The sequence below is a fragment of the Empidonax traillii genome, unplaced genomic scaffold, assembly GCF_003031625.1.
Source record: "Empidonax traillii isolate 1590-97213 ecotype Southwest subspecies unplaced genomic scaffold, ASM303162v1 scaffold334:size599637, whole genome shotgun sequence".
In the NCBI taxonomy this organism is placed as follows: domain Eukaryota; kingdom Metazoa; phylum Chordata; class Aves; order Passeriformes; family Tyrannidae; genus Empidonax; species Empidonax traillii.
In genome coordinates, this window is record NW_020955527.1 from 461929 (window position 1) to 486098 (window position 24170).

Below are 24170 nucleotides of genomic sequence, written 5' to 3' on the forward strand. Positions count from 1 at the left end.
GCTTTGGAACAGGACTGGTACCAGATGACTGAGGACTTACACTGCAAGTGAGGAAGTATTTTTTGATATAATGTGTTCTAGTATGTGTGAAGACTCTTTAAGAAGGTGATCAGAGAATCCAAGCTGTACTATTCCTACAGGACAAGATAGTTAATTTTCAGATTTTTTAAAATACGTATTTTCTGTTCTTGTTAAGCTCTGCCTCGCTAAAGGAAATAATTTTTGTTTCCCACAAAGCCTTCTTTGTGCAACAGAAGTGGAGTTCTAGCCTCTTCTGCCTGTTTTCTCTGTCTGCAGAGCAGATGTGAGATTCCAGGACGGGACAGACTGACAGATGTGTGTTGGCCTGGTCCAGGAGGTGAGTGTGTTGCACATCTTCACCAGCCTCAGCAGGTCAGCCTTGTGTCTGTGCACAGCTATGCAAATGCGGTGTTGGTGAAGCATTCTTGGGGTGCTGTGGTCATAGTTGAGCCTTTTTTCTTTAACTCAAAGAAGATAGAAGTGTCTCCAGTGACTTCTAAGCTGCTGTGACACCCTTATCGCTAAGATAAAGTGACTCCATTAGCAGTGCAAGGTTACATAGCCCCTACGTATAGAACTCTTATCTGTAACCAATGGCAATCACTTTTCTTTTTGCTCTTTGGAAATGTAATTTACCACGTTAAGGAAGACCTTTGAGTTCTTTGCAAAATGAGCTTGTGAGCTCTAGATCTTCATTCTATTTTGACAGAAAAGTAGAAATGTCTTATGTTTCTTGGATTACTGTTTTATAATCTTAAATAATTAAAACCAAAATCCAAATTCTGCCTTGGCAACATTTATTCATTCAGAATCCCAGAATTATCAAGACTGAGTTACTAATGATAAACTTTAATAGAATCTTGTTGTTTATGTTACTTAGCAACATACTTGTTTAGACGCTTGTCGTGGTTTAACCCCAGCTGACAGCTCAGCCCCACGCAGCTGCTTGCTCACTTGCCCCTTGATGGGATGAGGGAGACAGTCAGAAGGGTAAGGGTGAGAAAACTCATGAGTTGAGATAAGAACAGTTTAATAATTAAAACAGTAATAATAATTTGTAATGAAAATTGGACGGACACTCATTTCTGTTGTGATAATCTTTATATATTCCTTGCAGGTTAGTCATAGGCTGGATTAATCAGCAACCCACTTAGAAAGTCTGCATATGAAAAATACTGTAATGGCCTTGTAATTGTAATGGTTTTGCAGGACACATCTTAATTTGCCTTAAGCCCTTTCTATGCCCCTAAGTAGTATTCCTTTAGTAAGCCCTATGTCTCCACTTTAGGACAGAGTGTCATTGATCAAAATCCTGGGAATCAATGGAGAGTTAACGCAGAAAACCCCAAGGTATTTTGCCTGACAGGCAAGTGCTACTGTTGATGTGGCTGCAGTTTCCTCAGACAGTGCCTGCCTTTTTGGAGGAAAGTACCCTGTGACTTAGCACAGACAGTAGGGAAGGGCTGTGGTGTTTTGTTTTTTCAGGTTTGGTTTTGTTTTGTTTTTTGTCCTCATCCTTAGTGGAAATTTCCAATATTTTTCTTTTGTTTCCTCTGACTTTGTGCTTATAGAGAGCGAAGAGCGGGACTACTTGTCTGCTGTGAAGATCTGTAAAAGAGGAAAGCTAGTTTACTTCCCTTTTTAACTTACAATTTATAAATTTCTTCTTGGAAGGGCTGTCTTTTGGAACCAGTACACAAACCATATCTGTCTCTGCCAAAGCCTTCAGCATTTGACTTGGAGGGCGCGATGCCTTAGTTCAGTTCCTGTTCCTGCAGAGTGCCTTGCGCCTTGCTCCTGTGTCACCAGGAGCTGTTACTGAGCACTGTTGTCCTTTGCCGTAGGCAGGTGCCTGTCACCTGGAAATGGTATTTCAGGAGCTGCTGTGGAAGATTTGAGAGCCAGAGGTCACGGGAGGCAGGGGCGCATGAGCGAGCACAGCAGAACCTGTTTAGTCACAGCCTAATTATCACTAGAGGGAGCTGATGGAGTTCTTGGGACTCAGCATCTTCTGAGCACTGGCAGAAAGTCCCGTGGGCAGGACCTGACCCCAGAGGATGCTGTGTGAGGGAATGCTGCTCTGGAATGAACACATCTCTAGTTCTGCACCTTTAACTTCTGTGTTTTGATGCACGAGTGACACGGCTACTTTTAGCTGCAGTTATAGTACAAAGGAAAACTCCTAATTCAGGAATTTAGTCTTTCCCCACCCTCCAAGCCAGTTGCAGTTCAGTAGAATGGCACCACATCTTTGAGTCTGAAGGACCCTGTGAAAGGAGCAGCCGCAGTAAAGCACTGTATCTAGTACAGTCACCATGTGGCAAACAGGTCTTTTACAGATTTACACACAATAGTCTCAGTTGCGTTGTTCCAGTATGTTACCTTAAAAAGGGACTAACAATTAAGTAACTCATAATCAGCATTAAATGGTATTTTCTTTTGCTTTTCTCTGTTAAATGTTGCTCAAGTGAAAAGGGATCTTCTGTGATCTGATTTATTCTTTAACCATAGTTTTTAATTGTGTGTATATTGAGTGTATAGTGGACTTCAGAGTGCTAACTTAAATGACGATAGGAAAAGGTTGATGGAAGGGTGGGACTGAAGTTTAGGAAATGATCTTTCAGGAGTCCTGTGGTCATGTCTGATTTGCTTTTCTGATTGTGATTCAGCTACTACCAGTACTGAAAGATAGGCAAGGACAGGCAGCATGCTGCAGTATCAGTCATGCTAACATGAAAGACACGTTCAGTTTAAACATTGCTTTGGATCCTTCTGCTACGGAATCAATACACAGACTGTTCTCAGCACTTGTGGGATTGTTCAGCAAGAATAATTTTAAGAATTTGACATGAACTTACTAATTGCTAATTCCAGAGACAAGACTACGTGAGCAATGCACGAAGCATATGCTAAAGAACCAAAATGTATAATGAATGTTTTGGTTTTCTGTTTTCTCCTCCCCCCCCTTTTTATTTTTTTGAGCCTGCAGATCTAAAATATGTGGTATGATAGGGGTGATCTTTTTTTTGGCTAGGTTAGAGCCTCACTATATGAGAAACAGTAAGGTGCTTGATGACTTACCACAAAAGCCAAAGACATAATCATGGTGTTTTTTGTTCCATGTTCTCAGCTGGCTGTCTTTTACTGGATGCTGGTTTGTGCGGGGTTGCTGCAGGGGGTGGAAAACACCAGTGGCACACAGCGAGTCTGAAGACTGTTCATCGTGCTGGGCTATGCAGAGTATGCTGAGCTAATGCCAATTTTCTAATCCATACAGCCATTAGAAACACACACTGCAGAGCAGAGGATGCTTATGATGAGGCAGTGATGGTAATGCCTCATGCTTGTTTAATTTTTGCCAGAATGTCACACTTTTAGGGATAGACTAGAAATAGAAAATGCAAACCTGTGTGTAAATAGTACACTACAAGGGAAACAGACTTTTGTTGGGTATTTTGCATGGCCAGGGTTTTGCCCACAGGCTGTGGCAGAAATAGAAATAGGATTTGTTTGTCCTATGTCCTACTTTTATCATCATAACACTGTTGTAAGAATTAATGAATGCAGGCTACAGCATGGTTTTTGTATGTCACCAGAAAACAGTTTTTGAAGTGGTTTATTTGATCATGGCATTGCAAGTCTACAGTCAGTAATAGTTGTTCTTAAGTAAGGTTTATGGGTTCTTCTTCAGAGGAAGGAATTTCTATGCACTCATTTAGTTGTAGCTCTGCCCTGATTGTGAGCTTTTGAGTCTCCAAACTGGTTGGTTAAATGTCAAAACTACTCTTGTTGCATCATTGCTGACTCCTTCTTAGGGCAGCATTATTATTAATAAATTAAATCTTCTCTGTACGTGTCAATGTGTGTTGTTGCATACAAGTGTGAGCGCTCACTCCAAGCTGACTTCTATGGTTCAGATCAGTTTTCTCTCTCAAAGTGATGGCAGAGATAGCAAGCAAGCACATGCATGTATGTGACAGCTGTGTAGGGAACAATTGCTCTCGTTGCTCATGGCAACAGATGGTTGCTCATACTCATTAAGTAGCTCATTAGTTCATCTGAGGAGCTGTGATGTAATTAATACAAGTGATCTAGAAACTTTCTTCTGTCTGTCGCCAGGAGACCATAGGCACCAAGGACTTCATGGGGAGCAGTTTCCTCTTGTGACTGTCCAGGTTGAGTTTGCCAACCAGCGAGCATTTGGGAGGTGGCAAGGACAGTCACAGCTACAGCATAGTGTTTTTGCAGATGATGGCTGGAAAACTGGGGCGATGCATCACTTGGACATGGAGAAATGGATGGGTCAAAGGGAGTCAGGGCTGCTCTAAGGTCACCAAGAGCTCTGTCTGCACAGCTGCCCATGAGCCTGCCCTTAGATTAGCCAGCAGGTGACTGCACGTTCTCAGTACTCTCCCAGCAGTTGTCTGAGCTAGTATTGGCCTCCATGAGCAGCCACCTACTAAACTGTAAAAGAACAGATGAGAATGGCTTACAAGGGAATACAAGTGGTAATTCATAACCTCTGTCAATACACATTGTGTTGCCCAGTCTTTCCAAATGCATCAGTGCAGCCCATGTTGTTATGGCTGTGTCTCACCTTCAGATGCCATGTAGTTACCACACCCTGCTAGTGCTTTCACAAGAAGCACTTCCCTCCATTAATCTTTTATGGATGGTGGGTGGGACCAGAAGTTCTCCAAGAAAAGTTAAATATTGAGCCTTTCTTGTAGAAGCTGTAGCATAGGGTGTCCAAATGGCGGTGGTATTAGTGACGTCCCCTTGATTCACATCTGACCAGGTTTTATAATGTAAAAAAATTGTATTTGCTTCAAAGCTTCATATTTGTTTCTCTCTTTACATTGTTTTCAAGGCAGTTGGAAAACATGTCGTGTGTCTGTTTCAGCTGTGTCTTTTGACTGCTGTTGTGTTTTTTAGAAGACTGTGGCCAGGGGTGGCTATAAGGTAAAGCAGTAGGACTGACCATATGGGGGGTTAGAAGAAACTATTGGGAACAAGCATGTTACGTTTTTCAGTAGATTGACATCTTTCTTTCCATTTTTTTGGCATCTTTAAGTCAGGAGCTTAGTTATATTTGCTTGGAAAACCCTGATGCAGATGTTTTATCCTTTGTCTAGTTATAAGGAATAAGAAATAATACTGAGGTGGGGGTTTTGCTTTATAGAGGGACTGCTAGATCCTTCTGTGCAAAAATAGCCTTGGTATTAGATGCCTCAGTAATTGGACAAGGCATCTAATTTTAGCCACTTCTCTGCATGAAGAGTTAGTGTCCTGCCCTATGCAGCGCTGTTCTGCTGACAGACTCTAACCTGCAGAGTTGATGACTTGGGGACACAAGCCAGGTGCTGTAATTGTTTATGAACCATCTTGTTCTGCCAGGGGAGGATATGGAAATCTTTGGCAATGCTCCTACCTGCTGGACCTTAGAGTGTGCCATCAAAATTGCTTCAGCTGCCCCTTTGATGGTCTTGTCCTTCCTGTACCACACTGCTATAGGTTCTTCTAAGCCAGAGATGAGGGCTGGACCCTAAACTTAGACCTAGGGTCTAGACTTTCGTTGTATTTAATAGCACTGGGTGACTGGATGTTAATACGTGTTCTTTGTCTGTGGTAGGCATCAGAGCTACAGAAATCATCCTGATAGAGAGAGAAACAGCAGAGTTTCCCATGGGCCATGGGGAAGCACATGTGAGGGAGTACGCAATTATCTCACCTCTCCAAGTGCAAACGCTGTGGTTCTTGTAGCAAAGATTGAAAACCCAATTCTGGTTTTGTTTGCACTACTGTAAACTCAGATGGTGCTGGAGCATACCACAGGCTGCCGTTTTGGGCCCTGCTCTTTCTCAGGTCTGTGAGTACATTTCATAGTTTAAAACCCAATATGCCCATGATGCATTCCAAAAATCCACTGCTGCTCAACCTGCCGAGCAGTAAAATTAGGATTTATGAAGCAAAAAGGCCCACAAAGTAAAAAAGCTCAAGATTTTTGAAATCTGTGTGAACTGCTATTGTATTTTTGGAGGGGTGTTGGTTCTAACTGCAACCTGCAATGCCTCATATGCTTTCTTTTAAATATAGAATTGATTTTAAATATAGGAAGTTCTTGATTATATAAAATTTTGTTTCAATCAAATGTTTAGAAAACCATTATGTAAGTTACAAATAGAAGAGTTTTTAAATCTATGTCCTAGTGACCATCTGTATGGTGTGGTTGTTGAGGTGGGGGGAAGGGTATTGGGTGGTGGGTTCTGTGGAGGAGTGATTTGGGTTTTTTTAATGTAATACAATAAAAGGACTTTTCAGTTGAGCAGCCATCTCCTTCTGCATAGGAAACTTGCAGGATAATGTTTATGCTTGTTTAAGTAATCAGAGGTGAAGTGCACAATAATGGCCAGCCTGTGTTTCTACAATTGGAGGATATTTCTCATAATGAAGGAAGTCTCCAAGGTCAGCAGCTACAATACCCGGAGAAGTTACGTCACAAACATCACAAGGCCACAGCTGCGCCAGGCTATTCTCCTTCCCCCCACCCCCCTTCGCCTTTTCTTTTTGTGCACTCTCTTTCAGCTTAAGTGTTGCTTACATCTCTTGCAAGTAAGTATACCATGGATTTGATTTGAGCTTGTGTTTACTGTGTTATTTAACTGTTAAACACCTGCCACCCCACCCCCCCACCAAAAAAAAAAGAAACCTGAATGAATGCTTTTTAAAAAGTCTCACTATAGTCTCCTGATATCCTGTACATCCCCAAAATCAATGTCTCCTTCTGTTTTAGCAATGAGAATTATGTTGTACCGTGATGATGGTAGCAGCAGCAGCACCTCCTGGATCTAGTCTGGGCATTTTAGTTACCTCCTGTCATGTGATGGCAGTGGGCATGACAGCTCATGCCTCTGTGTTGATCTGTGTAAATATGAAGAAGAAAACTTTGGGCTATTTTAGCAAAATTGGCATGAGGCAAAAGATAAAAGGCTAGGTCTTAATTTTTATAGGTCACTGTATCTCCATTTACTATGCGAATTAATCTTACTGGTACATGTAGTTTTGGAACTCCTGATACAATCTGTTTCTCTCTTGTCACTTCTTTGTGTTTCTATACATGATATTTCAGTGTAAGGACTGTCTTTTATAATCCTGTTTTTTTAAAGTAGTATTTTTCACCAGTGGTTCAGCTGTTACCAAGCCCCTTACCAAATGGCTATTAATCTAAATTCAACTTGTCTTGTAATGGCAAGAACAAGGACACTCCTTAGAGTGTCCTTACCTGTTCATTTTATTTGTTTTCCAACCTCCTGATGAAGTTTGTTGTTGTTCCATCAACAGGACAGCAAAGTGAGAGATTGCTCTACATACTCCTCATTGCTGCAGACCTTACTCTGTTTATACCCAAAACTCTGACTCAGTGCTGTTGGTGTCAGCTCAGTCTTTCCCTGGCTTCAGGTTGTTCTGAATCAGCCTATAAACCTAAAATTCAAAGCTGCTTCTAACAAAGAAAACAAAACCTTTTTTTTTTTTTTTTTTCCTAACAGAACTTGTGTTGTGGTTTAAGCCTGTTGTTCACATCTAATCATGTTCACCAGTGATCATTCCAAGCATCATATATTAGAGTGAAATTACCTAGTATTCAATATTTCCTTGATTGCATTTGGTTCATCAACAATTACTGCATTTAAAAAGGGCGGTGGCGTTCTGTCATCCCTGCTCTCTCACTCTGCAATTGGGAACAGTGCTTAGGAAGGGTTGTAAACGTCATCCAGGTAGCTAAGGTAATCCCTGGTATTTAAGGAGGTGAGAATAAACACTGGCCTTCTTTTAGGTGTGAACAGGTATGAGATAGGTTGGATCAGACTACTCAAAAAATTTGTAAAGCCGAGGCCATGTGTTTTGGAAGGTGTGCTAGATGTGTTGGTTATAAGTTGCTCATCCTTGCCCTGCTCTGCATCGTGGCCAACGTTTTACTTTATTTTCCCAATGGCGAAACAAGATTTGCTTCAGAGCATCACCTCAGCAGATATGTGGAGTGCCTTCATGGCATTCTAGGTGGAGGCTTTCTGGTAAGTAATGACCGAGTGGCTTCTTTCAAGTTTATTTTGGAGCTATTTGGAACTGCTCTTCCTTTACCAGTTGCGTTAATTTACTCTTCAAACATCTCATCAGCAGCCAACTTTGTAGTTGTATCAAAAAAAAATTAGCTACATTATCCCATAGGTATTATTAGTTACTCTTGGTTATCTTATCTGCAAGATTATGTCACTTTAAAGCTAAAAAAATCATAGGGTCTAGGTCACAGAATCCAGATGCAAGCCAAGCCTCTCAGCAGGTCACAGATTGCATAAAGGGTTAAATTTTATTTTTTTCATTATTATTATTGAACCATTGTCCTTTTGAATTTCCCTAACTAACTAGCATTTACTTACAATTCCTTAATTTCTGTTATCTGAGAGGCTGACATTTATTTCTCTGCCTTAGCTACTTATTGGACTTGGTGATCTAAGGGTTGGACTTGATGATGTTGGAGGTCTTTTCCAACCCAGCTGATTCTGTGATTCTGTTCAGAGGAATGGGGTAGCAGTTGTCAAAGCTTTGCATTTGAGTAGCGGCAGAGGATGAAGAACCAATGTGTTCATTATAGAATATCGTTAATCTGAAGCTATTATTTTCTACCTTTTCAGTTTTGTGGACCACATTGTAGCATATTTAACTCCCCTGACTCCAGCCTTCCTTTTTCATCGGCTTTTAAAAGATCTCAGAAAGAGGCTCCAAGTCCTTTTCAACCCTTAACATTCTGTGGTTCTATGATCTCAAGGTGTCTGCAAATCACAGGTTGAAAACAATTGTGCTCTGTGTAGTGAGGAGTTTACAGTGTGTTACAGCCCCGTTGGAACCTAGACTGGGATTTGCAAAGACTGGGCTTTACACAGAGAATAATACAAGTGAAATCAGTGGAACTGCTCCTGCAACCCACTTGTACAGCTTCTTCTGGACTTGCAGCACTGGGACTCAGCAATAGGTTTAAGTAAGGGCTGACAAGTATGTGTCTGTTCAAGTGGATAGTTCTTATTTTAGTTTCTTGTTAAATAAGTCTGTACAGTTTGCAGCTAACTTTATGCTTTCTTTATGATTTTCCAGAGTACTCCTGTGTGTAGATTCTTCATAAGTGGACTCTATTAAGTGCTGTTTGTGCTGGTGGGAGGATCCTCTTTCTAATCAACTCTGACTCTTCTTGATTTTATGCTAAACGTTCTGGAGTATGGATGATTTATGTTTCTTACTGATAGTTTCTGCTCTGTTACTTTGCGTTTCTGTCACTGGAAACTGGTTGTGAAAACTTGAAGAAAGCTAGATGTCTGTAATGAGATGTTTGCCTGAATTGGGCAAAATACTGCCAGACTTCCTACTCTAGTCAGACTGGTTTGTCACACAGGCAGTGATGACTGCTCTTAAGTAATTAGTGTATTGGCAGTAGCTGTTTTTTAAATAAATAATTGAAACATCTTGTAGGTTCATTTAGCAGGAAGTGAATACCTTCTTTTGCAAAGCATTTTATTTGCAGGATACAGCCTTTCATGTGAACAAGAACTTTTAAAGCTGAAATACTTTAAATGGATCAATACCTCAGCAGGCTCTTTTTGCACTGAAGTGCTGTGTATAAACACAGTGGCAGTAGAAATATACCTGTCCTGGGGTTGGGGATGTCAGTAGCAAGATGACTACTGTGTTAAATAGGAGTAAAGCTGAATCACCTGTACAGGCTGACCACCAAGAAGTAACATAAAGCAATGCAATGTGAGGACTGTGTTTTATCTGCCCTCTCAGTGCAACCAAAACGAGCAGTGTGGTGTGTTTGCTCCATACACAGGTTCTTATTCCAGCTGCAGTGTTCATTGGGCTGCACAGTGATGACTGCTGCGGGTGCTTTGGCCGTGAGGACTGTGGGAAGAGCTGTGTGGTAAGTGAACCTGTACACCCTGGTCCCAGGTAGTCCCAAACACAAGGTGATGGCTGTGATGAATACTCATGTTTGTCTGCTGTGCAGGTGCTGTCCTCAGTTCTGGCAGCCTTTGTTGGGATCCTTGGCTCTGGATACTGTATAATCATTTCAGCACTGGGCTTGTCTCAAGGACCGTATTGTTTTACCCACCTACAGAGAAACTGGATCTATCCTTTCACTGATTCCTCTGGAGGGTAAGTTGTCTGTTCTTGAGAATGTTATATCTTACCCCATGTACACATGGGCTTTATTCCAGTACCTTTCAGCAATATCCAGTAACCGTATATCAAGATTCATTTATAATTTTATACTTCTTGCTCACTAAGAACTAAACAAATGGCATCAGTTACCCACACTGCTATAATGTGAAACCAAAGCAATAGAAATATATATAATTATATTTATAGTATATATTATATACAATATGTATATATATATATATAATTAAATCTATCTATCATATACTGTTCATGTCCATGAACATCTCTAACAAAGTATAAAGTTGTAGGACTTTGAGGTATTTTCAAACTGTGAATAGTGGTTGTTATGAAATTTGTCATATGATTTGTATAAGAGTCTGTTTTGTCAGGCTTGCTTCTGAAGTTGCTTTATGTTAGCATGAAGTGGCACAATGGCTGACAGAGGTTAAGGAGTGTTTGGACGATACTGTCAGGCACATGGTGTGACTCTTGAGGATGGTCCTGTGCAAGGCCAGGAGTTGGACTCGACGATCCTTGTGGGTTCCTTCCAATGCAGCATGGAATAAGCCACTGTTTTTTCTCTTCCCGCTTGGAGTGAATATCCTTGATGCAGTTAAAACTAGGCATAAGTTGGTTCTAGTGTATGGTAAGCATCCACTCTGTTAATACGCTTTTAATTGCTGTGTACAGGTACTTGTTTGAGTATAATAAGTGGTCTGAATGTCAAGAACCTCAAAACATCGTGCAGTGGAACGTCACCCTCTTTTCCATCCTCCTTGTCTTGGGAGGAATAGAGTTCATTCTGTGCTTCATACAGATAATCAATGGCATTCTTGGAGGACTCTGTGGGTTTTGCCGCAGTCACGAGGAGGTAAGTCAGTCAGCTGTAGTTATAACCCTGCTTCTCAGATGAACATGAAACAGTATTATTACTGATGCTATTGTGGAGTCTTACTCAACAGTTACTTTTTATATATTCATAAGCAACAAGTTCCCCGTACAACTGGTTTTATAACCCTGCTGTGTTTAGCGTTTTCATGTAGTGTTTGGCCGCATCCTTTCAGCTGATTCCTCAGCTGTCACAGTGACATTAGTCTATATGGGAGCTAGGAGCTGGAAGGCTTTTGTCTGCCCAATGGCACATAAGATCATCAGCACTGCATAGGTGATATAACTGAGACACAGATCTCTTGGTAGTTGTGGTCTTTGCCTAAACCATGGTTGCACATTGTGGTGCTTGTTCTAATTATATTGCATTAGCCTTGTGTTTTGCCCACAGCAGCTCATAAACTACTGAGAATATGCTGCACGTAATGAAAACTGCAGCATCCTGGCCTTGCTTAGTAAAAGTAAGATAAGAGAAGGAATTAAATTTTACAGCTAATAAAATCTACAGACAGGTATGAAGGGTTTTTGAAGGTGGATTTTTTTGAGTGAGGAAGAGGAATTTCCTCCAAATTTCCTTAAAGCTTTGATAAACAGTTTGAGCATATTGCTAAAATCAGTATCATAGTGGTAGTGTTGGAATTGCCATGGCTTAACGTATGAACCGGATATAGTTAATATCACACGTTGTAGATAAGAACGTGTTTCACATTTTTAATTGACATAGTTGAGTGTTGGGACTTTTTCAAAGCTGTTACTGTCTTCTTCCTCCTGTCTTCCATGGTCTAACTGCAGTATAGAAGAGGCATGCTATGGTTGTCTAAATTTGGTCAGGTTAATTTTTTCATTTGTAGTTGGACACTATTACCATTCTTTCTATTAATATGTTAATATGTTTCTTTCTTTTTGTTCCCCCCGCAGACATATGTTTGCTAGAAACCTGACAATTCGTTGACGTCGGTGTGTGTCTATGTAATGTAATGCGTATTCTGTGGATTTTTTTTTTTTTAAACAAGCCATGCATACTGAAATACCCATTGTTGCCAAACTGTGCTGTTGCCATCAGTTTAACTGACTTGAGGCCAAGCCTTTGTTATTGGAGTCATGAGCAGGTTTTTCACTAACCTGCCTGTACTTAAAGTCAAAATGTATCCTGAATTTCTTCAGTTCATTTTATCTTAGTACAGGCAGTTGCCTGAGCATGTCTTTATTTATTTTTTTTTTTTCTTTCTACTGACACAACAGCTCTGTACTTTATCCTGCTTTCCCAATAAAGTTGCTCTTTCATTCTGATGTTGGAATGAACACAAACCAAATCTAGTCTGGCCTGGATATAAATGAATACTGGGTTTTGGGTATATACATGCACTTCACCTTTTTAGGATTTTTCTGAACTTCCCCTGTATTTCACAAATAAAGATTTGTATTAAAAATACCCATCAGGTGTCAATGATTCCTTCCCTGCCCGTGCTGAAACACTGCTTGCCTGGCCTTGGAGTAAAGGACAGCGGTGGCATGAGAATGTGGATATAATGCCGTCAGGTTATAACCTGCTTTTCCTCTCCAACAGGCTCTGCCGGAGTGGAACTGCTTTACTGCTTGGTTTGGATCATTTAGCTGAATCAACAAGTGTTCAACAACAGCTTTGTGACAGATACAGCTGCACATGTGGAATCCTGGTCCTGACTGGCAGTTCCCAAAAGGGTCCCCATGCAGCTGAACCTAGCTGTAAGTCCCCTCTGCCCTCCCAAGGGGGATCACCTTCCAACTGCTCCATTACAGGCCTGACACTATATGTGGGCCTGACTCTGTTTTTTACCTCACTTAGTAGACCCTCAGGCTTCACAGTGTTTGGGGAATAGAGTCCAAATTCCGGTCAGCAAAAACAGATTAATCTGAAATACCTGACTTTACCAGTAAGCAGCCTGGAGAAATTATTGTAAACTACTGTGCAGGAACCTCTGAGGTATAGCTTGTAGCATATTAGAGTGAATGTTTTATTACAAGTAAATCTGAATAATGGGCTGGCGACAGAATTGCTGGCAAGGTCAGTATCCTGCTGGTAGTGGCAGTTTTCAGGTGAAAAGCAAAATATGACGCGCCGTCTACTTCAGAGAAATGAGTTTCAGTTTTGGAATTTAGCTGTTAATGTTGTCTTTGAAAACAGGCAAGTTGATTTCTCTTTATGGGAGAAGAGGTCCCATGGGTCTCAGTGCATCCTTAGGCTATTTGTAACTAGGAGGATGGTCCTTAAAGGCAGCCAGAAACTTGAGAGGTATCTCAGGCTGTCCACACAGTCAAGTCTGCCCTGCACAAATGAGTATCTGAAAAAAAGAAATTAACTGTGAAAGCAAAATTGTACACACATATCCACAGCAGCAGAAGAACTCAAAGATGGGAAGAGTTTGTGTTCAGAATTGCAGGATACATGATTTTTGCAATAGCATTTATTCATACCTAAATACACAGAAGTAGTTGAGAGTCTTTAATGACATTTGTTTGTTGTGTTTATCCCTGTCTTGCCCTGCTATGGGAGGAAGGAAGGACAATATGTGCGTGCACATGTGTATACACACAAAATTCCTTGCAGCTGTGCCGTACGGTGTCTTTGTATGTGAAGAAGCACTATTTGAAAAAAATATCTGCAAGTTTAAATGGATGTGGAAGGAGAGAAGGGGAAAAGAGGATCCTCAATGGAGTCAGGTATAATGCCATGCAACTCAGAGATTTTTGCCTTTATGCTTGCATAATGGTTATTTGTCTTTCTGGTACACACAATTAATTAAAGAACTGAAACAAGTCTAGAAATTGCAATAGATAGAATGATTAGATTAGGACTTGAAACTTCAGCTCAGATCCAAGTAGGGCTAAAGCACAACATTACTACTAGTTATTTATGTTGTTATGTAAAAAAAGGCCGGTTGGATTCCTTTGTTGCCTGATGCCTAACACAGTGTTTTGGGAGATTTATCAACTACGTTGTGGAGAAACAGTTCATTCAGGTTGTACTCATTTCAGTTGGCAGTCACTTGTCCAGAGTAAACATGACTTTTCGGTAACAGTCTCGGCATCAACTCATAGGTAATGACAGTAACAGGAAAGCAGTGCCTGCAACACTTGGTAAGATATTTGAGGAACTGTCTTAAAGATTTGCTTAATTCTTAGTATAGAATGGTTGTTTCCTATTCTAGTGGTTTTGTGTGCGAGCAAAATAACCACACCATGATTTTGTGTTTGTAGATCTCAGTTTAAATGCAAACTACGTTGTGATGTGGACTGCTGTGCAGCAGAACGAATGCTGCTTCAGGCATTGTTTCCCAAGTTAGTTTCTTCTAATCAGAACAGCTTATAATAGAAGTAGCAGCAAATTTCATTATAAAATAAGCTGTTAACTACTAATTTTGGCCTCTGCTTTTAGGCAAAAATATTTCAGCCTATTACATAATCTTTGAGTTTTTAATAAAAGTTCAGTCTTGAAGATTTGATGTGTGTACTTTTACTGCAGCTGGTTTCTCTGCTATGTAAGGCACAGTGTCGATGACGGGAGTTCTGTCTTTGCCTGTGAGTCTGGAAAGGCAGGTTTGCTGCTACTTCTGATTGGAGGGAGACCTGAAAAAAAGTGTCCACAGTGATTAGAGGAAACATGAGGAAAATGTATTGTGACATCATTTCTTCTAAAATCAGCCTTCCTGCATTTGATAGAGCCCCATTTTTTTTCTTTTTTTTTTTTGTTCTCTGACTACAACTTTCCTACTGAGTAAAGCCTAAGCTGGTTCTAAAGTTACTTTTCTGATGACTCACAGGGGCGTAGACTGAAGGCTTGGGCCAAGCTGTGTTCAAACCACTCCAGCTCTGTGTTACTGGCATAGATATTTGGTTGCTCAGGGGTGAGGGAATGGTGACACGTGACAGTGGGGAAGCTGTGTGACTTTGGCTTTGCACAGTGCAAACAGCAGGCATTTTGAAAAAAAAAACAGGCAGACCTTTTGTCCTGCACAAGAAGTCACATGTACGTAGGTTAGGTCTGTAGCTGTGCAAGCTCAGCTCTAAGCACAGAATGAAACCATGGGAGAAATAGCAGGATTTGATTTGAAAAACAGTTGAGCCACATAATGCTGTGGGAAAGAGTAATTGATTAAAAGTGTGACAGTAAGTCTGCCTGGCAGTTTCTAACCAGCGTTATTTGGGCTTCTGTACTCTCTGCAAGATGGCCCTGACTCAGCCTGGTGTTTCTGCATGGCTGTCCCAAGTCAGGAACAAGTTCCCCCTTAGGGCTATGTTACTAAATCTGTAGTGTGAGGCAAAGTGTGGCTTTCTGTACAGAGACTGGATATTTATCATCTGACAGCCCCCTTCCCCCTGCTGCAGGGAGGCTGAACACCCTGCCTCTGTCACAAACTGTCTGTGTTACAGTTTGTATTCTGGGGTGGAGGAGGGCATTTTTGAGCAGTCACTAGGAAATGAGAGCTTTGAAGTTCCTTCCTGAGTCTGACTCCTAGACATATTTCATTTGGAAGATCACAAAGGAGGATCTTTGAGAAGGGAAATGGCTGCTTAAAGACATGTGCTTAGACTGGACAGTGAGTTTACATAGCGATATTTGTGTGTTGTTCAGCTAACTGTTAAGCGATTCTGTCCCTGGAATCGCACCTCGGTCACTGGTTCCTGTGAATATGAAATGACTGAATTAGGCTGGGGAGGTCAGAACACTTTTCATATTTAAAATCTTGCAATCTTTTGTTTGCTTAGAAGAGCAAGATTTCCAAAGTTCTTGAGAGATGGCTTTAGAGACGTGTGGAAGCTGTTTGAGTTGCCTGCTGATACCTCTTGCACTTTGGAGTATTGTTGTGAACATCCTCCTGTACTTCCCGAATGGGAAAGCTCTGCATGCAGCCAGTTACCAGCTCCCCAACTATGTGTGGTATTTTGAAGGGATCTGTTTCTCAGGTGTGATGGTAAGTGCCCATTCTATGGATTTTTAGTGAATTGTATTCTACTGCAAATAATATTGGGTTACTCTTCAGCAATGCAATTGTGCTTTTAAAGAAAATATGGATTACTTCGGCAAAATCCCTGTAGGCAAAAAACTCAGTCAGATTTAAAAAAATGTTAATATACTGAATGACAAGCTAGGCAAACTATTTAATGAAAGCTGTGTATACTATTTAATGTAAGTGATTTTGCAAGGTGGGTTTTTTTCTGCTGTCTTTTTGTTTATGCGTAATTTACGCTTGTATTATGGAGGCAGACGCTATGTTGATTTAGTCCTCTAGGAAAGTTGAATTAGAGCTCTTTTACCAAAACAGAATGAAACAAAACCTTCTCATAATTGCTCAGATGGTTTGAAGAGCTGTATGCAGTCCCATATTTAGAAGCCTGGATACAGTTCACGATGCATCAGGTGCCAGTGTTGTGAGTCTAAATACAGAGAATCGTCTCACTGTGATTGCCATAGTAGGATTTTCCCCATTACATTTGTAGTACGTTCACCTGCAGTAATAAACCACCATGGGGTTGCCCACTGTTCATGCTGTTCCCTGTGTTCATGAAGAGCTGTATCCTCAGGGACAGAAAGCAGTTATGTGATCAAAGTGCATTGCACACAATCGGTGCTTAAAAAGGACTCATCTGCATAAGTGAGGGGTTTTTTATGAAGATGCTGAACAGAGAGAGTTACCAAAACATGAGACGTTCTTCTGAAATTGTGTATTCTCCATAAAGCAGAAGAAAATCTTATCTTTTCTAGCAGAGGGAAAAAACCTATCAGATGGAGGATTCAAACATAAAAACAGTTGCAAATTTGGGAAAAAGTTGACTGCAACAGTGTTATGGATATTTTGAAGCATTTTTAGCCTTAGGATTATAAACAGTTTATTAAAAATGCATATATCATTTTGTTATAAACAGGTCAGCAGCATGCTAGAGGATAAAGCTGTGATTCAGAAACATTCCCTTCACGTATTTCCCTTTTCAAAGTAATGCCTCTCTGAGTGGCAATTTGTGGTTCTGGAGTCCAGATCCTATTTATAGAAACAATTCTAAGATCAAGCTGAAATAATCCAGTAGTCTGAGAAAATCAGTATGGATAGTCGACAGAGTAAACAAATGAAAGTCCAGGTTTTAATTAATTTAATTAACAGCTTGCACTACTGACTTTTCTAGCATAACTGCATTGGTAAGGAAGGCAATACCCTGATCCGACACAGTACCCATGTTGACAAGAATCTGTTGAACTGATGTGGTTGTATCAATAAAATATCTTTCCTTTCATTGATATTGATTCTCTTACTTGTGAACTTGGTTTTATTGTTTCAGGTTCACTGGTGTAGCTGTGCCCAAGCTCATAGCACTTTACTGTGATGGGAGACACTGTGCTCGTCTTTAAAGCACAAGACACAAGTACAGTGACAGCCTAGTAAAGCCACTCCGGCTCCATGTGTGCCTTGAGTAATCGTGCTCTCCCACAGATCAGCTTTAAAATCTCAAGAGAGCACAAGAAATGCAGTCCCTGCTTTCCATAGGTGAAGGATACTTCGGCATAATATCTGCAGTCATCTCACTGACTTTATGATGTCCTCTTACAGATCCTTCTTTTGACAGTAATTCTGATAACACTGGAGTGTAGCGTGTTCTATCGGTGTTGCCAGAGTGAGAGCTGTAACAAAACCTACAGAGTGAGTCTGTGTTTTATATCTGTGCATCTCCTTAGCATTTGTTTTGAGTGCCTTCCTGCTCCTGTGGTTCCAGCACATGCTTCTGCCCTCTCTACTGCTTCGTTTTCACTTCCTTTCAAAGAGAAGGATTCTAAATAGTGTTGCAAGGTCACAGAAAGTGTAGATTCTTCCTTCTCATGCATAAGCAGGATGCAAGAAAACTAGACACATACTCCCCCCAAATCCTTGTAAAATAAAATAAGAATGTAAAAGGCCCGAGTGTGTCAATAAAGCGCCCCAACTAAATATGCCTTTGCCTGTCTTATTTGGAAATTATTTTTTCCACGAATGACTCAATATATGCTATCCGGAATGCAGACTATTTGATACATGATTGGGTTTCCTGTTGTATTTTGGAAAAAATTTTTAAAAAATTGCAAGTTTAAAAAAGCTCACCCAAACAATACTGTAACTTGTTATGGAACTGTCTTAAACTCTGTCTTAATCTTTATTTTGTGTGTGTGTGTGTGCTTTTGCTATTCTATACCTGCTATTTTTCTTTTTGAATTTTGAATATTGAGAAAATCAAATGTGAATTTCAGCTAGGAAGTAGCTAGGCAGACTGAATGACTGTGTTTGCTATGGACACTGCCCCTCACAGTAATATTTCTCTCTCTTTACTCCAGAGTTTTATTTCAATTGTGCTAGCCCTGCTCGGAGTTGCTTTCTCGGGATACAGTTGCATCATTTTTACCCTGGGTTTGATTCAAGGCCCTTTCTGCAATTCATCAAGTGGATGGGATTATATTTTCAAAGACACTGCCGGGGGGTAAGAAACATCAGTGTAACTCTTCTGCAAGAAGTTGTTCATCAAGAAAATAGCCAGACACATTCTTCTTACTTCACACTAGTGTTTCTCTAACAGGTACCTCACAGATTACCCTGCCTGGTCTCGATGCACTGAACCTGCTAACATAGTCGAGTGGAATGTCATTTTACTGTCAATTCTCATAGCTCTCAGTGGACTGCAGCTGATCATCTGTTTTCTCAAAGTGGCTGCTGAGTTGAAGCGGACACTCTGTGGGACCTATTCTGTTTTTGTCCAGGTAACAAAACATCTGAGGTTAATTTCTTCAGCACCTCCAAGTCAGTTTAGCTACAGAAATAGTCCTAGTTGAGGACCTACCCTTTTGGTTTATGTATTCTCTGTGCTAGTGCATTTTTTTACCAGAGGATGTGTATTGATAATGCTTTTATTGTTTTTGATTAATCTGCTAATTCTTTGTGGTATACAGGGGTTGGTGGCTGCTCACTCTGACCTTTAAGGCTAGGACTGAGAAAAAAAAAAAAAAAGTGGCTGGGAATTCAGCACTGATGCCAAGTCCATTACTCCGATGTCAGCAGAGCACCTTTGCTGAGCACCTTTCTTCAAGCATTCAGTTTACAGACATTCTTACCATCATTGCTGTGGCTTTCACAGCAGTGATGAGATTTGCACTTCTTTTTTTATTTACAGGGTGGGATTCTCTGAAATTGGGAAGGAAATTGTCGCTGCTTCTCCCCCACCACCAGAAAAAGAGAGAGATGGCCTGTCCAATATCCATGGTGGTAGATTTGAGTGCTACAAAGACAAATGAAACCTTTCCCTTAAATCTTTGTCTCTCAAGCCTCTCTGTTTTGGATGAAGTTATTTGAAATGTTTGACATCTACATTTTATTTCACCTGTCCTGTTGTCCCTGGCAAGGATTCTTCATTTTTTTAACCTCCAAGTTGTTGTGACAATAGGGATGTTTGAATACCATGGAACTGCTTTTGTATTGAAATCACCTTTCTTTTTTTTTTTAATAAACTGCTGTAAACTGCTTTAATACTCCCCTCTCATTGCTTAGACTATATGGACGTTTGTGGTTCGGTAAGGACCTGGTTCAAAGCCCAGTATATCAGGCGGGGTTGTTAGTGCACTGCATGAAGCCATGATTTCCTAAATGACTGAGTTTTAGTTACAGACAGACCATGATGGCCATGGAGGGCAGAGCTTACCCTGCTCCTTCCATCTTGGACGCTCTTAACTGCAGAAACCAATTACTGAAAAAAATCTATAAAGTCTTCCTGCAGTAAGAAAGTTACCCAGTTCTGATTGGCAGATTAAATACACAGCTCTGAAGTCAGGTGTGCTATTGGCACATGTTAGTAGGTGCACAGGGTTTCTTTTCACTTTATACTCAGAGGGAAAGTGTTTTTCTTTTCTTTTAGTCAAGTACAGTGTGACTTGAGGGAGCATATGAGAAAAACTTGTGAGGACGCAGTACTTACTTATTAATGCTCTTCTAAGTGACCTGATGCCCTGACCTTGCTACAATGGAAAGCTAAAATTCTTGACAGAAATCATCAAATGAAAAAGAATAATCTGTGTTAAATTAGCAATTAAAAGGTACTTTTACTTTCACAGAGAATTACTGTTTCATTCCCAGTGAAAATTCAGGGATTCACAATGAAGTGGACATCTGGCTCATTTGCAGGTGCAGGGGCAAAATTTGCCTGTATTCAGCACTCTGATTTTGAGAGGACGAACACCCAGAGGAAAGAGAAATATGGACTTCAGACTTGCAGTAATGCACATGTCCCTATTACATCAAAACTAGTGGGATTCAGGTATATCAACATCTAATATTAAACACTCTTAGAAATGCAAACCATCCAAAAGTGTCAGCTTTGGGTAAGTTATTTAGGAAAAAATAGAATTTAATTCAGTTTAAAGACAATATTGAGATTTTGCCTTCATATTCCTTTATCAGATTGTTTTGAAAAGATGGTTTCTTCCTGTAGGATTTGATTTTATTTGCTTAGCTTCTATATTACGTTGCAAGAAGTAATAAAATAATTAATGATGTTTAAGAATGGGACTAGTCTTTTGGGAGATAGTTTGAGGTGGCATGGCTGGTCAGAGGTGCATGATAAAAAGACATGATTATAAAATGAGGACTGTCACTGCCTACTTGTTTTTCTTTAGGCTTAAATATGCAACATATTTATCTACTTAAATGCTAGTCCTACATTCTCATGGATTTGTGGATGCTGTTTATGGGAAGAAGGAAAAGAAAGAAAACTTAACAATCAATCCATACTCCTGCCAAACATCTTGGGGAATCTTGAGGATTTCACGCCTGCAAACTGTGGAACTGTCTTTGATTCATCCTTTTTTGTCTGATTGTGTCTGGTGAATTTTCATTTCCACTCTACCACAGGCATCTCCTATTTTAGGGGCTTGAATTAAAGAAAGAGATGTGTAGTTCAGTTCTTGGTAAATTTCCTGATCTTGCAACTCACTTTATTCATAATCCAGAATTTGGCATCTCCATTGCTGGGGTCACATTCAACTGTGACTTGACAGGTCAGCTTTTACATGCTCAGCCTATTAATTTGAAATTTGTCGTAAGAATACTAAAGGCTAACGGTTGTATTTCCAAATTTAACAGTCAGTTGCACGCAGGGCTTTTGGACGGAAGGCAAAGTTAAACTTGATCTAATCGGTGTAAGTCCTGCTTCAATCCTAAATATTTTATCTCTGACAAGAGGTGCTATGAACTGTGCCTGGTAGCAAAAATGAGATTTCTGTAAAGAATATTAATTAATTTTGACTTGAAATCTAGACATAACCATGTCTAGGCACCACCATGGTGGTGTTCGAGGCAGAGTGACCATCCAGCTGCAGAACACGGACCTCACCCAACAGCAGCAGGGCGAAGTGGGCGCTACAAGGCTCGCACCACACTGGAATATGAGAAACCCTTTTTTGCACAAGTGTTCCTGAACCTGAAGTGCGAGTGCTGCCTGCTGAAATCCAGAAGTAAAATGCCGTAGGCTGACCCAGAAGAAAGTTGAGTTTATAAACTCCTGCCAGGGAGGAGTTAATGCTGAATCTGACAGTAAGAGTTTCAGTATCATTTGTCTCCCACAGCCAGTGCATTTTGCCAGAGTATTAGGATGCTGTGTCTGGAGAAGTAACACCATTTGTTTGAAGACTGCAAGTAGACGTGGCTGTAGAGACTTGATTCTGACCACAAGTAGTTGTGGGCAGAGCTTTGTAGTAAAATACTGTGGAACCCCATCCACAACTTTGCATTTTGGGATATATTAATCCTTGTGTAGGTAAAAGTGACTCTTGCTGAAGTACTGTTTCCTGATTGCTAATTCTTCCTGGTTTGGATGGAGGAGTTTTCCTCATTGAGGAAGAATAGAGGAGGTGCCCCAGGTCTTTAAAGGGTATTTGACTGCAGAGATTTGCAGGTGACCAGAGCAGCAGCGTGGACAGCAGGAGATAGACACACATCATTCAGATCCAGGAATTTTTAAATGGTGGGGGTTCGATTTAATTTCACTGGGAGACTTCGTTGAGACCTTTTTGTCAGAATATTCCATTTTTGAGTTGGTTTGTTCTTTTTTCTTTCAAGGAAAATTTTTGAAGTAAAATATCAGCTTTATATTTTCAGTGCAATTTTGGTGATTTTCAGGATCTTCAATATGAGAAATGAGGTAAAGTGGTTTAAAACAATAATGGGATATTCATAACACCAAACTGCAGACTCATAATTTAACCAATTAAATCGGGTCTTTTTAGGTCCTGTCTATGAGAGGAGAGAGATTTCTTTTCTTCAGACACCCTCTGAAGAGAATACAGGGTTGGGAAGCTCAGGCACTTTGGTCCATTTTTTGAGTTCCTTGAGAATAAGATAATAGGAGTGTGTTTGGGCACACAGATATCTGAAAGTTTGGGGGAGGCACCATTAAAGGTGGGGATGGAAAAATGTTACCTTTCAGAAGTTTTTGCTATATCTTAAATAAGAACAACTTGTAGCTCTTTTGCAAATCAGGCAGGAGTAATTTAGAGGATTCAGAGGTCTGGGGAAAGAAATGCTCATATTTTTACCTTCAGATAAATGTGGAGATTTCAAGGGTATTGCTTGTTTGCTTTTCTGTCTTCCTCAATCCAATGGAAATCTGAACAAAAATAAACCAAATAGGCCACATATGCATGAACAACTTTGTTAGCTGAAAATTAAGTAATGACTTTGAATTTAAGTAGTGTAACATTTTCTCATTTTTACTTTAGTTAATTTACAGATGGATCACAAGCAACCTGGATAAGGTGATCTTTCCACTGCACCACTGACTGTCATCCATGGCAAAGAAAAAAAATTCCTACAGAAATCATTTTGAGCATGTGTCATCAACCCATGAAACTCTAGAATTTCATCATAGTTTTGGTCAGATTTCAAAATCTTGGCTTTGACCACACTAATTTAGACAGAAGCAAAGTCCTCCATTTAGTGCAGACATGTAGAAGGTTCCAAAAAGTGAAATTATGAAATTCAGTATTCTGACAGTGCCTGATTTTTTTTTTATATGAATGGTGATTAAAATTGGTAATTTATCTGTATACCACAGTCCTGGTAAATAAGGCTTAGATTTGTATGTCATGAAAGGAAAACTGCTGTACTTTAGTTATGTTCTGAATCTTAGTCTTCTATCCAAAATAATAATTTTTCTGACCAATATTAAAATAGCTTCAAAGAAGATTGTGGTTACTACAGGTATTTTTGAGTTGTCATACAATGCAAAATGTCATTTAGAATGACTGTGTCAGTGCTCAGAGCACAAACAAGATTTTTGAAGAATTCCCAAGTGACTGAAAAAACGTGGATTTTTTTAATAGAAGTTTACAGGTGGCTTTATATGTCTAAAGCTTCAGACACAACCATGTTGTAATGGATATATGCCGAGAAAAAGTGCCATTGCAAACTTCAGGTGGGTGGTTTTTAAACATTCCATATTAAAGTCCAATTTTGTTCTTATTTTTCAGTGAGACTAACAAAATGATTACAGAACTTGAATCAAGCAAAAGAAGCATTTGGCACTGAGTAGTGCAATTTGATAATGGTAACAGTTACGATTATCTGGATCTTACGATTTTAATTATTGAAGAATATGGCTTATCTTGTCTGCAACAGACTAGGAGGCAGATAACACAGGGAGGTAATGTTGTGAAATTTGTGAGCCTCATTTGAACACTACTAAAACTGCTTGAAAAGGGCATGCAGGCATTCCCCACCTCCCTCCCTGAATAGCTGGTTCTTTTCATCTCTAGCAACATGTGCCACACTTTGTGCTAAAATTACATTTCTGGGGGAAGTGTGGTGTGTAGTAGTGCTGACCCAGGCATGCCCTGCTTTGTACGCTGGTCTCAGTGACCCCAGTCCTCCCTTGTCTGTCAGTTTGGTGGTGACTGTGCAGATGGGAAGAGGCAGATCTGTGGAGCAGAACAAGCAAGGGGAATAGGCAGTTGCAGGGTTACCTTGGGCTCCCTGTGTCAATGCAGAGCAGTTACACGGGGGAAAGGTGTT

The 24170-nt window shown here is 40.2% G+C and overlaps 2 protein-coding genes across 5 annotated transcripts; both read left to right on the forward strand.

Moving 5' to 3' along the window:
* Positions 1–3100: 3100 nt before the first annotated feature.
* Positions 3101–12836, forward strand: TM4SF1 (transmembrane 4 L six family member 1). Of its 4 annotated transcripts, XM_027891870.1 has the most exons (5): positions 3101–3222; positions 9899–9988; positions 10076–10224; positions 10921–11101; positions 12037–12819. In XM_027891870.1, exons 1-5 carry the CDS (start codon positions 3142–3144, stop codon positions 12049–12051), a joined length of 516 nt encoding a protein of 171 aa, XP_027747671.1. In that variant the 5' UTR covers positions 3101–3141; the 3' UTR covers positions 12052–12819. The 4 variants fall into 4 exon arrangements, with proteins under 4 accessions (XP_027747671.1, XP_027747669.1, XP_027747670.1 ...); XM_027891868.1 differs by lacking the exon at positions 12037–12819 and having other exon boundaries at positions 10921–11451; XM_027891869.1 differs by lacking the exons at positions 3101–3222; positions 12037–12819 and adding an exon at positions 5903–6486 and having other exon boundaries at positions 10921–11447.
* Positions 12837–14141: 1305 nt separating this feature from the next.
* Positions 14142–20748, forward strand: TM4SF18 (transmembrane 4 L six family member 18). Its single transcript, XM_027891867.1, has 6 exons — positions 14142–14235; positions 15860–16070; positions 17700–17789; positions 18455–18597; positions 18694–18874; positions 19285–20748. The coding sequence occupies exons 2-6, from the start codon at positions 15894–15896 to the stop codon at positions 19297–19299; spliced, it is 606 nt and encodes a 201-aa protein (XP_027747668.1). The 5' UTR covers positions 14142–14235; positions 15860–15893; the 3' UTR covers positions 19300–20748.
* Positions 20749–24170: the final 3422 nt, after the last annotated feature.

What these genes read in the sequence shown, in the direction of transcription:
- TM4SF18 (XM_027891867.1), top strand. Translation starts at nt 15,894, where the DNA reads ATGGCTTTAGAGACGTGTGGAAGCTGTTTGAGTTGCCTGCTGATACCT. An exon ending in GCTGTAACAAAACCTACAGA is followed by an intron (nt 17,790 to 18,454) that starts GTGAGTCTGTGT and finishes TCTTTACTCCAG; the next exon opens with AGTTTTATTTCAATTGTGCT. An exon ending in TTCAAAGACACTGCCGGGGG is followed by an intron (nt 18,598 to 18,693) that starts GTAAGAAACATC and finishes TTTCTCTAACAG; the next exon opens with GTACCTCACAGATTACCCTG.
- TM4SF1 (XM_027891871.1), top strand. Translation starts at nt 7,917, where the DNA reads ATGTGTTTTGGAAGGTGTGCTAGATGTGTTGGTTATAAGTTGCTCATC. An exon ending in TTCTAGGTGGAGGCTTTCTG is followed by an intron (nt 8,094 to 9,898) that starts GTAAGTAATGAC and finishes CTCCATACACAG; the next exon opens with GTTCTTATTCCAGCTGCAGT. An exon ending in ACTGTGGGAAGAGCTGTGTG is followed by an intron (nt 9,989 to 10,075) that starts GTAAGTGAACCT and finishes TCTGCTGTGCAG; the next exon opens with GTGCTGTCCTCAGTTCTGGC.